This window comes from Mirounga leonina, unplaced genomic scaffold, assembly GCF_011800145.1.
Source record: "Mirounga leonina isolate KUSES-001 unplaced genomic scaffold, KU_Mleo_1.0 Mir_199, whole genome shotgun sequence".
In the NCBI taxonomy this organism is placed as follows: Eukaryota; Metazoa; Chordata; class Mammalia; order Carnivora; family Phocidae; genus Mirounga; species Mirounga leonina.
In genome coordinates, this window is record NW_023270498.1 from 14,259,204 (window position 1) to 14,276,226 (window position 17,023).

At 41.5% G+C, this 17,023-nt stretch overlaps 1 protein-coding gene across 3 annotated transcripts in view; it reads left to right on the forward strand.

Annotated features, from left to right (window-relative positions):
• VPS41 (VPS41 subunit of HOPS complex) overlaps window positions 1-17,023 on the forward strand; it is a 174,674-nt gene that overhangs the window by 110,691 nt on the left and 46,960 nt on the right. For all 3 annotated transcript variants that reach the window (XM_035026530.1, XM_035026532.1, XM_035026531.1), the window contains 3 exons: window positions 10,645-10,742; window positions 14,876-15,005; window positions 16,821-16,936. In XM_035026530.1, coding sequence (XP_034882421.1) covers window positions 10,645-10,742; window positions 14,876-15,005; window positions 16,821-16,936 — 344 coding nt within the window. The remainder of the gene's footprint in view (window positions 1-10,644; window positions 10,743-14,875; window positions 15,006-16,820; window positions 16,937-17,023) is intronic.

The following is a 17,023-nucleotide window of genomic DNA, read 5'->3' on the forward strand; positions in this document are numbered from 1 at the left end:
CGCCTTTATCACTGTGCTTGGCATACAGTAGGCGCTCACTGAATCATGGTGGTGATTATCACTGTGCAAACTTCCAGCCCGGCTCTGTGACTGCTAATAGCTGGCCCAGTGGTGGCCCCGGAGCCCTGGGATCACGTTACTAAAGTATAGTTCATCTGTCCTACAATTTATGTGAAATAGACTGTGTGTGGGTGCGGGCAATACCACATTCCTGACGTTTTACTACTATGGTTAGTGGTTAAGTACCATTTTTTCCCCTCTTGAGAGCAAACCTTTAAGAATATAAACCATTTCCACAGCAGGAGGCAAAGTGGTTTAGATAAGAGTCCTTGACGAGGCTAAAGGAGAAGAGAAATATTAGGAGGTCTGGATTACAATTTGCTTTAGCCCTGAACAGTGTGAGACACTGTTCTTTAGTAAATGAGGTGAAAATGGCACTGAGGCTAAAGAACTTTCAGTGGCTGTACATTTCTTAGAAGCCAGATGTTTATAACTCTTACTTATAAATCAGAATCTCAGGAACAACACAAAAGGTTTCGCTCACAATAGGATATTAGTTTATTCTTATAAATGAAAAATAATAAGGATTAAGTTTACTGGGCAGTCACCAACCCATGAAGACATTCTCTGTATGTAAGGCTTTTTGGATGTCATTTCTTTTTCCAAATTACATCGTTAAAAGTAGGTTGTGGTCTAAGCCTGCCATACTTGTTTGAACTTGGGTCTCTTGTGTTATCACAGGACTCCCTCCCTCTTTGGCACTTTTCACCAGAGTCTTCCACGGGCTTCATGGAATGGCATTTAGACAGTGTGAAGAAATGAAACCAGTGTTTGTGGGTCGTTTTCTGGGTGTCTACTGCCAGGGATGGAGGACTTACATGCGAGAAATTCACGATTGATTTCCTGATCTTGATTTCATATGGAAGCTTGTTTCATAAAAAGAGTAATCAAGAGAAAAAACTATATGGGAATCTATGTAAAATGACTGAAGCCAGGAAGAAAGAGAGGGAATGGAAGAGGGGGGACATCTTTTTCTCTTTAAGCGGTGTTCGTATCTTCAGTTGATTGTACACTGTGGCTCTTAGAATTTAGCACATTGTTCTATTTTTAGCCTCTTGATTGGGAAAAAAACAGTGACCTGGAAATGAGACATCTTTGTGGTGGTGGAGGCGAGTTGTGAGGTAAATGTCTTTCCTGGATCTAAGTGTGTCTCACCATCCACCTATTAGACTATGCTGACCCAGTTGTGCAGGTTCCAGCAGGGGACAGTTCTCGTGCCCTGAGTGACGTGGCTCATCCCCATTCTTCTGTTCTGCATTAAATTTTTTCCCTGACATTTTATTATGAAAAAAACTAAAACATACAGACAGGTAAATAATTTTCACAAAAATAGTGAGCACCCATGTGCTCAGCTCTTAGGTTCTGCAATTAAGATTTTATTGTACTTGCTTTATTACATGTCTGTTCCTCTAGCCATTCCTCCTCAGAGTAAGAACCCTTCCCCACTCAGTGCCAGAGACTCGAATGTTTGTTGTTGGGTGTCGAATTAATAAATTTTCTCCGTAACAAGTATTGGTAAGAGATCTGAAACACCCGATGTTATATAACAGATACATTTGGTTCCTTTTATAAAAACAACCAGCAGGCACATGCCAAGTAGAATTTCATTTAATCTTCACAGTGATCCAGATGAGTAGGATCTGTATCTGCTGTCATCCCATTTTATAGGTGAAGAAGCTGAGGTTCAGAGGGGTCAGGTAACCTGCTCAAGATTATTACATTCACAAGCAAAGAAAACAGCATTTGAACTCAGGATGTGCCGAGTGTCAAAGCTGTCGCTCATAACCCCTGTATCATATGTTCTTCCCATGCGTTCCGCTCTCTGACCCCCAGAGGAACTGATGAGAAGGATAGAGGCTTACTCGGGGCGTTCAGATAAAAACCATTGGGGAGACATTCTCTAGCATCCAAATACCCCTTTTAATATGCCAATGATCATGTCTGCTCACCTGTTCTTCAAAGGGCCAGATGAAATGCAGTGGATTTTTTTCTTTATTTTGGTTCAGCAAAGCATCTCATTTGGAGAAGTAAGAGACTTTAGTTCCCCTTGTTTTATTCTAGGACTGATAGTCCTTCCTTGTTCCTCCTCCAGATTGTTAGAGAATATCTAGAATATAGTTGCCTTGGATGGCTATCAAAATGGTTTCTAAGGAAAGGGAACGAAACCCAGATTGTGAGGTGATTCTTTAAACCATCTGAGAAAGAGGAAACGTTCTTGTTTGCTATTTTTTAGCGCTTGACTTCAGTTTAGTTGATGCATCAAGGTAGCTTTGGGGGTGTTTTTGGTCTCTGAAATTGTTTTTAAGTTTTATTTTATTCTGGCAAGAACACAAGTTGAGGTCTACCCTCTTAAATTTTTAAGTGTACAATACATTATTGTTGACTATATGTACATTGTCATACAGCAGATCCCTAGAGCTCACTCATCTTACTTAAACCTTAGACCTTAGAAATTTCCCATTTTCCCCTTCCCTCCGCCCATGGCAACCACTGTTCTACTCTTTGATTCTATGAGTTTGACTCTTTTAAATATGTCATAGAAACAGAATCATGCAGTATTTGTCTTTCTGTGACTGGCTTGTTTCACCTAGCGTAATGTCCTCAGGGTTCATCCATATTGTTGTATGTTGCAGGATTTTCCTGCTTTTTTAAGGCTGAGTAATATTCCAGTGTCTGTCTATATACCATGTTTCCTTTATCCACTCCTCTGTTGATGGATATTTAGCTTGTTTTCTACATCTCGGCTATTGTGAACAGTGCTGCAGTGGACATGGGAATGCTAATGTCATTTTAAGATCCTGATTTCAATTATTTTGGATAAATACCCGGAAGTAGGATTGCTGGATCATATGATAGTTCTATTTTTTCCACGCTGTTTTTCATAGCCCTCTGCCATTCTGTGTTCTCACCAGCCATGTATGAGGGTTCCAGTTTCTTCACATCCTCGCTAACATTTGTCCTTTATTTTTTGACAATAGCCTATTTACAACTTAAAATATAACCACTTGGTTTGACCCTTTAGACCCAGCAGGTCCTTAACCATTATTACCTTTTCTGTTGTGTGAGCAGTGTGTCATGAGCTACTCACTAAATCACTCCTCATCGGGGCGCCTGGGTGGCTCAGTCATTGGGCGTCTGCCTTCAGCTCAGGTCATGATCCCGGGGTCCTGGGATCGAGCCCCGCATCGGGCTCCCTGCTCAGCGGGAAGCCTGCTTCTCCCTCTGCCACTCCCCCTGCTTGCGTTCCCTCTCTCACTGTGTCTCTCTATCTCAAATAAATAAATAAAATCTTTAAAAAAAAAAAAAATCACTCCTCATCGGTGCTGCTTCCTGAGTGCTAAAGTTGAGCAGATGAGCTTATCATATCAGCTTAGCTCTGTCATTTAGCACAGTAGTGTGCTGAATATTGATTAGAAAAGATGTAATTAAATTGCAAACTAAACTTGCTTTAAATGGTTTTTGTCTTATTGTGCTATTGGCTCCTGACTTGAATGTTTTTGTTATCTTGCCCATTAGCCATTCTCTTCTCTTTTATTCCTGTGTATTAGGTCTTCTCCATAGTTTGCTGATGTAAAACACGGTAAAGTCCCTTTTACTTTAATGCATCTGCTTCATAGCACAACTCTGAAGATGTTGGCATGTTGTGGTTTCCAAATGCGTTTTCTTAGATCAGTGGTCAGGCTGACAGAGTGTCCAAACTTAATGAAAAGCCTGTGGATAGTATATCCAGTCCATTACGAAATACTAGCATCTGGTGACTAAGGGGTCAGATTCTCTGGAGAGTAAGGCGCTATCACATAGGGGCCTCGGTGCTTTCTCGTAAGTGAATATAAGACAGTGAAAGGTACTTGTTCCTATTTATATGTTGCTTGAGAAACTCTTGTTTGTTTGCTTTTTTAAGAATCTTAGAGGCCCAGATCTGTAGCGGATTATTTTATGTAGCTCCAATGAAGATAACAGATCCTCCGGGCCACATCTAATGGGCATTTTGAAACCCACAAAGGGAAAACAAGGGCCAAAACCAAAGGGAAAACAAGGGCCAAAACCAAAGAAGCAGCGCAGGTAGCAGTGGTTTTGTGCTTGTAACCCAGCAGATTCTAGAAAAGGGCTGGGCACCCGGCTGCCGCCACAGAGTGGTCAAGGCCATAGCTTGCATTCCTGCTACCTGTAGCACACTTCTAACCAGAGCAGCTCTGTGTGACTGCTGTCTGGGAAAAGGAAGACTTCAAATTCCTACTTGTGATACCTTCCACTCAGGTGACTTTAGTCAAGTTACTTAACCTCACTGAGCTTTAGCGCCCCACCCTGAAGGAAGTACAGGGTTGTTACGGTGAAAAGAAATCCTGTATGTACAGCATTTGCGAATTGCTTCTCATGTGGGGAATGTTCCTTAAATGGGAGCTGTTAGTAATATTACTATCATTTTCAGTTACTCAGTGAGAGAGAAAAACTGGTTTCTTTTAACAATCAGAAGACGAAAATACTGTCGTCCCTCAAGTCAGTTGAACGAGAATTGAGGGAAACATATAAATAAGCTTCGATTGAATTATCCTGAAGAGATTAATATATTTCATAACTGCATTTTCAGTAAAATGTTTCTGTAAACCTATATGATACAGGTGCACGTAATCAAGAATATTGATTTAAATATCACTTATAGGTCTGAATATACTGATAGTGAGATAATCTACTTGTGAATTATTTGGAGAATGGTCTTTGTGTTCAGACCTAAAATCTTGATTTTTGTCCTTTACAATTTAATGTACGTTTTAAATAACATTTTTTAAATGAAAATTTTTTAATGAACATGTAATGAAATGTTTTATGTTATAAACACCATGCCCGCCCTTGGGGGCTTATAGTCATGATTATTGCTGTTTTCACCCTAATCCCTATCCCCTGGAAATAAATTATCCTGCTTTGTACTGTGTCTTGCTTTATTTCCATTTTTACATAGCATGTGGTATTATTATTATTATCATCATTATATTTATTATTATTGTTACTTGCTTCTAGACTCACAATGTCACAATATCTTTTAAGTCAGACAGGGTCTTTATCATTCTGATGCTTCTAAAAGAATGTCTTATGCCAAATTGGTGCTCAGTAGTTCTTTATTAAGTAGTTGATAACCCCCAAAGATGTAAGACCCAAGGTACAAGAGAGTTCTTGTTAGTTTCTTTTGGCAATCATTCTGAAACTGATAGTGGGTATGCAACGGAAGGCCCAGTGGTACCTGTGTATTTGTGACTCTAACCCCGACCCCATTGCCCCGGCGGATAATAAAGTTGGTGTGTCTCACGGGTATCTTAACATTTTATGCTTGGAGGATTCTCAGAAGATGGTGGCAGTGGTAGCATAATTTTTCAATCTGCCTGAGTCAACACCTAAAAATGGAACAACTAGATCATACGACCAAGGACTCATTGACAACATGTACAACACAACTGAGCGACAGAGTAGCCCTGAGAACCCCAGATACAAGTGAGTGGGAGAAAGCACTGACAGCCACAAGACCAGCTGTGGTGTCAATATCTGTGTGAGAGAAAGTAGAGGGGAGCAAGGGGGCAGCTGGTGAATTTGGGATCAGAAGAACCCCCAACCAGTGTGTGGGTATTTCCTGGAGAAGACCTCCAGCTGCTCAGTGGATGCAGGGCTGCATTTAGATGAGGGGCTCACAGCCCCGGGGCCTTTGTGAACCCTTAAGCAGTCAAGCATCTAGTGCTGTGTGCCGAGGCTGGAGGAGAATAAAACCTGAATAGGATATGAACTGTAGAGACTGAAGAGAAGAGACAGGTACAAGTGGGGCGGGAACAGTGCCGGGACATCTCAGAATGCAAGAGGCCAGGTTTTTAACACTGAATAAAAACAGCATAAAAAGGAACTCTGCTAAGTTTGAAGAGCTGTCCCAGTCCCTGCCTCTTTCTAAGAGATCGGGGACCATGACGTCACCCACGGATGAGGACTGGAAAGGTACCAAGGTCAAATCCCATACTGAGGTTTAAGGGAAAGTAAATAAGGAGCAGAATAACCATGTTGGCAGTGAAAGCAAGAAACTGGAAAGAAACACCCAGAACAAGCTATGAGACATTTTTTTAAAAATAATAGCAAGACATGAAAGAACAAAAATCCGAATTAAAAAAAAATCTCAAATGAGATGACAGAACTCAAATATTTATAAATAAAAGGACAATTTAGAAAATCACAGAGCAGTAAGAAAAATATTTTGCAATGAAATAAATGCTGAAGACTGGCAAAGACAATTCAATCTACAAATAAAGAGATCCTGAAGAAAACAAAACAAAGGAAAGGAGCAGATACGAAAAACAGTAATTCAAGAAAAATTTCCTGAAACTACAAACAAAACCGAAAGCTAAAAATTAAAAGTGTACCCCTCTGTATCTGAAAAGAGTGACCCACGATGAGCACCATTAAGATATATTTGAGTACAATTACTGGACTTTCAAGACAGTCTGTTGGGCATCTCGATCTCTGCTGCCCAGTGCAGAGGCCACTGGCCACTTGGAGTCATTGAAGAGTGGCGGGTGTGAATTGAGCTGCACGGCATACAGGATTCTAAAGACCTAGTATGAAGATAAGAAGTAAATCGTCTCCTTAATTTTTTATGTTGTCACATGTTGAAAACATTTTAGATATGTTGTGTTAAATATATTTTTAAAATTTTACCTCTTTTTAATATGGCTACTAGAAAATTTAAAATTGCATATGCAGATTGTCTCTTTGGCTTGCGTTAATAGTCTGTTGGATAGTGTGAATCTAGAACTCCACAAACTCCCTTCTGCATCGGGGTCCCCATTCTGCGTCCAAAGGACCTCCCTGAATAGATTTTTCCTGTGAAGAATCCTTTTGAAATTTTCTCTTTCTCTCAATATGCTTGGAATCTCTCTTTTTTGTCTTTTTCCTTGAATACTTTCTTTTCGTGTTTCAAGGAACACTTACCCCCCAGAATAAGCCAGAGCACAGCACCGCTTGCATCTGTGGAGGTAGAAGGCTGTGCCTCAGTCCTGACCAGCACCCCCTTGCCATGTCCATCCTACTCGTAGTAGGGCCAGGGAGCCATCACCGCACTCTGTAGATCCTGAAGTATAGCTGCTGGCTTGGGCTCCCTCTGGAAATGGCATTCTCCTTTTTCTTCCCTCTCTTCAGCTTTTACCTTATGGTTTGTTTAAGTGCTCTCCAACCGAGTTTGTCTTTGTTTTCTTTGTGATTTATCTGTTCCAGATAACCAGTTTAAAGATGAGCTTCTGTGTTAATAGACCTATAAACTATGTGTTTTTAAACTAGTTCTCCTTTAGGGAAAAACAAGTAATCTTCATTAAGATGACTAAAATCATTGATACGTGGAAAAGAAGAGAATGTTGGGGAAAATAATTAACTGAAACGTCCACCGGTCTTTTGAAAATTTGAAATAGAAAGCCCCGTAATTATTTGAAGGTATTTTACAAAATCAGCCCATAAACTTTTACATCATTTATGCATGTGCTTCAGGAGAATAAATATTACTATTCCACATTTCCTTCTCTTGACACTAATCTTGACACTCTTTTTATATGCGACATCTTTTCTTCATAAATAGCATTTTTCCAGTTAGTTTATAATTTAGGCACTTCACATTGTCTGCCTAAATTATTACTAATTCTCAGTGAAGTCTGGTAAGATCTAGTACTTAACAAAAGCATTTATTACAGTGTCTGGAATTGAGAAGTGAAATAGCTATGTGGTTCTGCACATTTTCCCTTGTTTTCTTTAAGAACACATTAGATTTTCTATCATTCTTAATTAGAGAACAGGAGATTTTCTGTCTTATTTGTGGAAGCTCTTGTGGACTGGGAAATAAGGATGTGGAGCAGGGAAGATTCAGATAGAATTATTTTCTAGCTTCTCTGTTCTGTTCCTTAAAGCTCATTCATAGAAACCAAGGCTTGATGTATATTGGGTTACCTGTAGGAGAGACACTGATCCTCCTTGTCAGTGGGAGCTTAGGCAGTATATTTGGCATCCTGAATGGGGAGAGTACGTTGTTCACCCACCACTGGCCAGATGATGTTCTCCCTCAGGTGCCTGTGGTAGACAAGCACATCAAATCTTCCTTGTGACTCCCATGAATCTGTGGCATCTCTGGTTGGTTGGTTGATTGTTGATTGAACTGTATGTATAGCAGTTCAATGATGAAATGTTACTTAGTAAAAGAGAACTCAAGTCCATTTCTTTTTTTTTTTTTTTTTCATTTTTTTTTTTTCAAGTCCATTTCTACCAAATGGGGTTTAACCACCTCAGGAGTGATGGCAATCAGAACTTCTGGTTAGTGTGCCGGTGTGCCTTCTAGAATGCGAAACTGCCACCTCTTTGATCACTGGGTCCTCCATGGCCCCATACTGTTCAGTAGCATCTGTACATTCCAGCCCTCCCCTGTCCCTTCCCTACCCTCCTCCCCTGTGTACAGCTCCCTCTGTGGGAGCTTCTCTAGAACCTTCCATGCCTGGCTACACTGGATGTGCTCATCTGTACGTGTGGCCGTGGTGAAGGTGGTTCTCTGCATACACACTTCATGTGAACATGTATCACATTACCATTTTACCAAAAGTAGTTTTAAGTGCCTGGATAAAAATATTCAGTTCGGGCTCATGAAGACTGAGGAACAGTGCTAGTGGCAGTGCTGGGACCAGAGCACCTGCCTTTGGAGTTCCACTCTTTGGTTCTTAACAGGACACCGTGACCACCTATGTGATCTAACCAAGGACAAAGCATAAGAAATACTACCTTTTTAATGTTTATGTTACCATTTAGTAACTTTTTTGGTCAACCTCAATTTCATTTTGGTGTGAAAATTAAATTGTGAAAACAGTTGTATAAGAAGTTGGCATTAAAGATAGGCAGAGACAAGCAACACTAAGGGATCTGCAAGGAAGTGGAGAAGAGGCAGAAGAAAAATTCAGTAGCCCCTTATTTCATCTGTGTTAGGGGTTTTATTTCTACTCTGATTCCATTATTTTATAGATGGGAAAAGTTATACATGCAGAAGTTAAGTGTTCAACTTATAACTGGAAGTTATAACCCAGATTTCCTGACTCTACATTAAATATTTTTTTTTTTAAGATTTTATTTATTTATTTGAGAGAGAGCGAGCAAGAGTTGGGGAGAGGGGCAGAGGGAGAAGTGACTCCCCACTGAGCAGGTGGCCTGATGCAGGGCTTGATACTAGGTCCCTGAGATCATGACTTGAGTTGAAGGCAGACACTTAACTGACTGAGCCACCCAGGTGCTGCTACATTAAATATTTTTTCTAATATGCTACACTGACTTCCCCTAGTTTGGAGAGAAGAATAGTTTCATCATAGAACTTGACTAAATCTGGGGCGCCTGAGTGGCTCAGTTGGTTAAGCGTCCGGCTCTTGGTTTCAGCTCAGGTTGTGATCTCAAGGTCTTGAGATCAAGGCCCCACGTTGGGCTCCACGCTCAGCCTGGAGTCTCTTTGAGATTCTTTCCCCCTCCCCCTCCTCCTTCCTCCTCTGCTCTTCCTGCTCTGCATGTACTCCCTCTCAAATAAATAAATAAATAAATAAATAAAATCTTAGACTGTAACACAAAACTTAACTGAATCTGAAGCTGAAACTAATACCAGAAACTGTGGAGAGGGTCTAAGTCAGGAAACTCTTAGAAAATGCAGTGGGTCCAAATGAGGATCTGTTTCCAAATGAATCTGTAAGGGCAGTGCATGACTCCTAGAAGGGTCTCTGCCCCCACCACTACTGTATCAGCTAGCTTTGCTGTGTAACAAACCACTCCCAAACTTAGTTGCTTAAAGCAAAAGTCATTTATTATAAATTTTTTACAGCAGCTAATTATTAGAATCACACTGTTAGCAATATTAGTACTTCTACTACTGAGCTTTCTATTGGGTCTGTGAACTCCATTGTAATTAAATCCATATACTTAAGTGATGCACTGGTTTTGAATTTTAAATGCCTTTAAAAAGAAAGAAATTTCTTATTTTCTCTGACCTTTATTTCACTTAGGAAATAGTGATCTTTCATCACAATGTAATCTGTATTAACACACTTTTTTTTTTTTACTTCTTGAGTCTTCAAATAAAATGTTTATTTTTAAAAAGGAACAATAGTTTCATAATTACAAACAGCGTTCCTTGTCACCTTTGGATCACTATAATACCTTAATTGTGAAAAACCTAAGGCATTTAAAAAAAATACTGTTGCTGTTAATATTAGTTTACATTGGGTTTTCTGGGTTTTAAAGTGTCTTCATGGGATTTAACTATGTCATTTTTAAGCTAGCTGGTCACAGTGTCATGTGTGACCGTTCAGGCTGCTGTTATTGTCAGGCTTGCTTTTGACGGTGATAGTAAATTTCAAGTTTGAGTTCCTGGATATCCTTTTCTGGCCTTTCATTATTGTCAAAAAAGTGAGTTTATCCACGCCCCCTTTATGTTAGATTTCTACGGTAAATCCACCCAGCATTTGTAGTCGATGTGTCCTTTCCTTGGGGCGGGGGGGGGCTGCTTTTTGCTCCTGTTAACACTGACTCTCCCATCCCTTTTGTTTGCAGTGTCTCAGTTTGAAACTGAATTCTACGTCAGTGGACTTGCACCTCTCTGTGATCAGCTTGTTGTTCTTTCCTATGTGAAGGAGGTGTCAGAAAAAACGGTAATTTTTTTTTTATACCCCAAATGCAAAGGGAAGTGTGGGTTCGTTTTTCAGCATTGTAGCCAGATCAGGTTGCCCATGAAAGGGCTGTGCTGTAGTCTGAGCAGAACTTCCTGACCTATAAAAGAAGGTCGGCGGAGATTATATATTTACCTTTCAGAAGCTCCACTCATTGCGTGCCTTTGTTCCCTTTGCCGAGCCAAGGGGAGTCATTTTTTTTTTCTCTTTTTTCCATCTCTCGGTATTTTTGTTGAAAGGAATGAAGGATTTCTTTTGCTGAAGGGCGAAGAAACTAAGCTGACACTGTGCATTAGCAGAAATGACAGCGATGAAGTTGATCTGCTGCAACAAGAGGGGCCCCTGTGGTCAGAGGGAATTACGGAAAGGGCACTTCATTATTTCCTGTGGTCCAGACAGATTTGCTTACTTCCCAGTGGCCGACTGATTTTTGCTTTGAAATAGGTTGTGGCAAAGTCTCAGTTATCAGTGCAAATGAGGGTGTGAAGCGCATGGCCAAGAGAAAGCGTCAGAGACCCAAATTTTGTTGTACGTGACTTTGGAGGGGAGCCTGTGTTTGTGATCCAGTGGAGGGCATGTCCAGTGGAGCCACTCGGTCTTCCTTTGGAGCCTAGATGGGCCCCCCATTCCCAGCTTGTCTTCACTGTTAGAGTCCAGGGGTTCTGCCAGGAAGGGGGGTTGGGGGGGGCTTCAAGGCATAAACAAGGAGAGCTTATGTAGGATTTTCTCTTAGGTGCTGGATATAAAAGAAATGGCAAATTGATTGTCTAGCCCTTGACAGCAAGTAGGGCTCTCCTTATCGGTATCCTCTCCTTTTCCCCCCCTTTTCAATTGGCTAGGAATAAAACGGGGGGAGCCCCAGTTTTGAAGTGGCACCTGCTCTTGAGCATTTCTCTGAGTGAGCACTTGCAGTGGGAAGGCATCACTATAGTAACCTGAGGCTCTGGGCGCCCATGTTGCTAGGCAGTGGGATGCTGGAGACTTAAGTGAATACTCAGAGCGACTAAAATCAATAGGGCTGGCTCCTAGCCCTGTTGCAGGACATCACTTTATTATTTTATTTATTTTTTTGAAAATAAAGAAAAGCAGTGGCTCCCGAGGGAGTAAGTACAGTGCTTTCTGATGAGGGAAGTGGGGTGGGTTGAGAATGTGATTGAAAGACATAGGAAAGAAGCAGTAAAATGAAAAAGGGAAAGCCTCATAAACAACTGAGCAAAAAAAAGAAAGGAAGCAGGGAAACCTTTGTTAATAAATGAGAGTATTATAAAGAAGTAAAGACCAAAGAAAGGCCGACCTCATAGAGCAAATTAGAAAACAGAATTGAAAAGAAAAAAAATGGAATTTTTTCAGAGGAAGAGGTGTGAGGGACTCGGAGAGGACTCACGAATGTGTGTGCCAGCGCACGTAGCTATTTTATATGACACCAAAGTATACCTTCGATCCTTAAACACGGAATAAGCTGATAAAATTAAGACAAAAGGAGTAAAGCAAGCGGGGGTCCAGGCCACTCCCCTCTCCCTCTTTTTTCATATGGAAAAGACAGTGTATCTACAACATTAAACAAAACTTGTCTTTAGGTGGCGCCTGGGTGGCTCAGTCCTTAAACGTCTGCCTTTGGCTCGAGAGGTCATGGTCCCAGGGTCCTGGGATCGACCCCGAATCAGGCTCCCTGCTCGGCGGGAAGCCTGCTTCTCCCTCTCCCACTTCCCTGCTTGTGTTCCCTCTCTTGCTGTGTCTCTCTCTGTCAAATAAATAAAATAATTAAAAAAAAAAAACACAAAAAACTTTATATCCTGCATATCCTCCCCCAGAATGTTCTCCCTTATACCTGTCACATCCGTGCATGTGTCCGCACAGTTGCCGTCATGGTGACTCGCTCTTCTGTGTTGCCGATTTTTATGAACCTTACTCTGTTCTCTCTCCATGCGGCTGTGTATTCTCCTATCATTGTCATTTATACTGGTTGTGAACTATTTCATCTAGATTTATTAAGCTGTTCCCCCTAACATTTGTTTCTCTTTCATCCATTAATAAAGCATATGCGTATCCAGAGTCATGCTAATATGCACTAAGGATCAGAGAACCAACAATACTACCAAATTCTCGCTCTTGGGAAGTTCACAGATAAGCAGGGCTGCTTGACCACTGAGCAAAGGTTGTGAAGTAACAAGATGAATCACATCACCGATGGTTTCCTTATGCATCTCAAGGAGCTGTTTATGTGACCAAGCAATGCAGTTTTCTCTTAATATTATTTGCTTTACAGAGAAAGTCAATTATCATATGGTTTCACTTATTTGTGGAACATAAGGAATAGCATGGAGGATATTAGGAGAAGGAAGGGAAAAATGAAGGGGGGGAAATTGGAGGGAGAGATGAACCATGAGAGACTATGGACTCTGAGAAACAAACTGAGGGTTCTAGAGGGGAGCAGGGTGGGGGGATGGGTTAGCCCAGTGATGGGTATTAAAGAGGGCACGTTCTGCATGGAGCACTGGGTGTTACACGAAAACAGTGAATCGTGGATCACTACATCAAAAACTAATGTATGGTGACTAACAACATAATAAAATTAAATTAAAAAAAATAAAAATAGAACTTCAAAAAAATATTTGCTTCAAATATTTTTTTCTATCCTTGCTATTCTAATTTTGTTTTTTTTTTTTGTCATTGTTATAGCAGTTAATTTTTTAAATATTCAAGTCTTTCCATTTTTCCCCATTTCAAAATTGAGATATTTCTCATTTTTCCACAGATGGGAAAAATTATGCTATATATTTGCTATTTTTTTTCCCTCTACTAGTTGATCTTTTATAGTTGCTGTTTTATTTTTGGAAGGTTTTAAAACGTATGAGACGCAAAGTTAATGCAGTTGCTTCTCAGTTAACCTAACAAAATGGATCAGGTACTCTTTGAGGCTTACGGTGTTCTTCGGGGAACATGGGGAGTTGGGGAAGCCCCGATTTGTCTCACGCTGTCCCCTTCCTCTGGGGTCTCTCTGCCAGGGCCACACAGCTGCAGGTCTTGCTGCTTTGGAAAACACTCAAGTTGTGTGTTTTATGCCGGCATGCTGAATGCTCCAGAAGCACAAACTTTCAAAGTGAAACAAACTTGACTTCAAGATTCACCCATAAGTCCCAGTTTTTCCACAACTTGCGGTCTCACCATTTACTTGTGTGACTTTGACCTTAGTAGAGTTTTTGATCCCCAGTTCCTTCATCTGTGGTATTTGGAGCAATAATATTCTCCAAGGGGTCATTTAAGAGCTCAGTGAGAGGGGCACCTGGGTGGCTCAGTCGTTAAGTGTCTGCCTTTGGCTCAGGTCATGATCCCGGGGTCCTGGGATCGAGCCCCGCATCAGGCTCCCTGCTCAGCGGGAAGCCTGCTTCTCCCTCGCCCCTCCCCCTGCTTGTGTTCCCTCTCTCGCTGTGTCTGTCTCTGTCAAATAAATAAAATATTTTTTTAAAAAAAGAGCTCAGTGAGAACAGTCTGCGTCTCATCACCTTCTAGATTAGTGGAACTGCATCGGTCCTAAAAAACTCTCCTTCCCCTTTCTCTCTTGACCTAGAACTGCACTGTTCAAAACTATGGTCATTAACCATATGTGGCTGTCTAAATTTTAATTAATGAAAAAGAAAATTAAAAACTTGGTTTCTCGGTTGTGCTAGCCGCCAGTGACTCCTGCCTGTCACGCTGGGTGGTGCCCGTGGCAACCGTTGCCTTCTCAGCGTGCTCTGTTGTCGACGTAGCTCTCAGTCTGTGTGGCTTTTCAGCATCACCAGTAAGCTTACCAGTAGTGGTTTGGCAGCTTGTAATGTTATTTTTACCCTTTCTCACGTTGGTGAGGAAGAGATGTAAGCCAGTTGCGGAAGTGTGCGGTGGCCGTGCCCTGGAGCTGAGTGGCGGACGGCTGCAGGGGCTCAGTAGCGCCTGTCCTGTTGATGTCACACAAAAGGTCAGGAAATACAGTGTGATGAGGCTGTCCATGCAGGTGGTTAGAAAGGCTCACATCTGCCCAAGTTATGAAGCCAGAGCACTTAATTATGACTGGAACGAATTTGTACAGGTTCTACAAATGTAATGAGAACACGCCTTTCCCTCTCTTTTCCCCCCAGGAAAGAGAATACTGTGCCAGGCCGAGACTGGATATCATCCAGCCACTCTCTGAAACCTGTGAAGAGATCTCTTCTGATGCTCTGACCGTGAGAGGCTTTCAGGAGAATGAGTGTAGAGATTATCATTTAGGTGAGAGACCAAGGCTCTGGCTCATGGTATTTCTTATACTTGTGGGTTTTTTTCCCTTTCATGTGATTAGCACAACCAGGAATTTAAATTGAGGGGCTGCAAGGGTCGTAGAGACTACCTGGGCAGACCTCTCGTGTCGAAGATGAGGGCCCGCTCACACAGCAGACGGGCCGGGTAGGCCTGGGGCCAGTACCGAGGTGAGTAAGCTCCGTGGTCTTTGTTCTCAGATTTTGTCTGTTGTCCTAATTAGTGTGACACTTACATTGACGTCAGGCAGCATGATTCTGTGGTTGCCATACGACTCCCAACTTTATGTATCTGGAAAGTATGCTCTGGAATGGCAGAGAAGTCCTCTTTCTGTTTGTGACCAAATGCCCAGAGCCTGGAAGAGTGCCTGGCGAATACTCGGTGTTCACTGAATATTTGTAGAGTGGATGAATGAATGCACTGGTCACTGCCCAGAAATAAAGGACGAACCACTGCTCTTTGGTCATACTGGGGCCTCTGTGCTTGAGTGTCCTCATATCCTTTAAAAATACATTGATGATGGGGCGCCTGGGTGGCTCAGTTGGTTAAGCGACTGCCTTCGGCTCAGGTCATGATCCTGGAGTCCCGGGATCGGGTCCCACATGGGGCTCCCTGCTCAGCAGGGGGTCTGCTTCTCCCTCTGCCCTCTTCCCTCTTGTGCTCTCCGTCTCTCATTCTCTCTCTCTGAAATAAATAAATAAAATCTTAAAAAAAAAAATACATTGATGACGGTGGGGCACCTGGGTGGCTCAGTCATTAAACATCTGCCTTCGGCTCAGGTCATGATCCCAGGGTCCTGGGATCGAGCCCCACATTGGGCTCCCTGCTCCACAGGAAGCCTGCTTCTCCCTCTCCCACTCTCCCTGCTTATGTTCCCTCTCTCTGTCAAAAAATAAATAAAATCTTTTAAATAAATAAATAAAAACACATTAATGAAAGTAGAACAGCCTAAGCTTTTTTTTTTTTTTTTTTTAGAAATTCTTTCCTGCTTCCAAAACAATTGACATGTTTTCAGAATATTTTCAGTTTTCATTTTGGCCAAAGGAAACAAAGAAATACTCTATACAGTCAGAGCTTTCTTATATGTGGCCCCTAATCAGTTGAGAAATGTGTGAGTCTATTCTGGACTTGACAAAAAGCAAATGTGACTCACAACTGGAAGTGTCTGAGCTAGGTATTTTGCTCGGAGCAAACTCACTGCACACTTAGAAACCCTTCGGAACAGGTTGTATAATTGAATTCTGCAGGAAACCCTCACGATCGGCATTGTGCACAACATGCTGGAATGATAGATTATGTCCCCAGGGTTTGGGGCATCTGTCATTTATGCTGTAGATGGCCTTGACCTTGATGAGGAAGAAACATTTATCGCCAACTGTGGGGTGTAATTGTTCTGTTAAAATAGAACAGTGTTGTAAATGGCGATAAATTAAGTTTATATACAGAAGATGAATTCTGATACACCATAGACACAGAGAATTTTGATCATCATCTTTCAGTTGAGGTCACAATGTTAATGTGTTAAACACAGAATTATAAACCTACCTTACTTTAAGTTTTTTGGTATTCCTTCCTTCCCTCCCTTCTTTTTTTTTTTTTTGAATAATTTTACATGTAAATGTTTTTTAAAGCACTCCCACCTTCAAACAGAGCCAAACACACTTGCTCCAAAGGTAGGCAGGTTTTCTGTTCCCTCTGGAGTTGGGTTACCTAACCAAGTCTCTGAAACCACGGCCCAGGTTTCTACTGCTGAGTCGCCCACACTGTTCTTTCTTCCCTCACCTCTAGAGTACTCTGAAGGGGAATCGCTCTTTTACATCGTGAGTCCAAGAGATGTTGTGGTAGCCAAGGAACGAGACCAAGATGACCACATTGATTGGCTCCTTGAAAAGAAGAAATACGAGGTAGTTTTGATTTTGCTTTCTTTAAAGTATTTACACATCTGTAACAGAGGAGAAAAGGTTTCTGTAATAAATCTTTTGTGTAGGTGA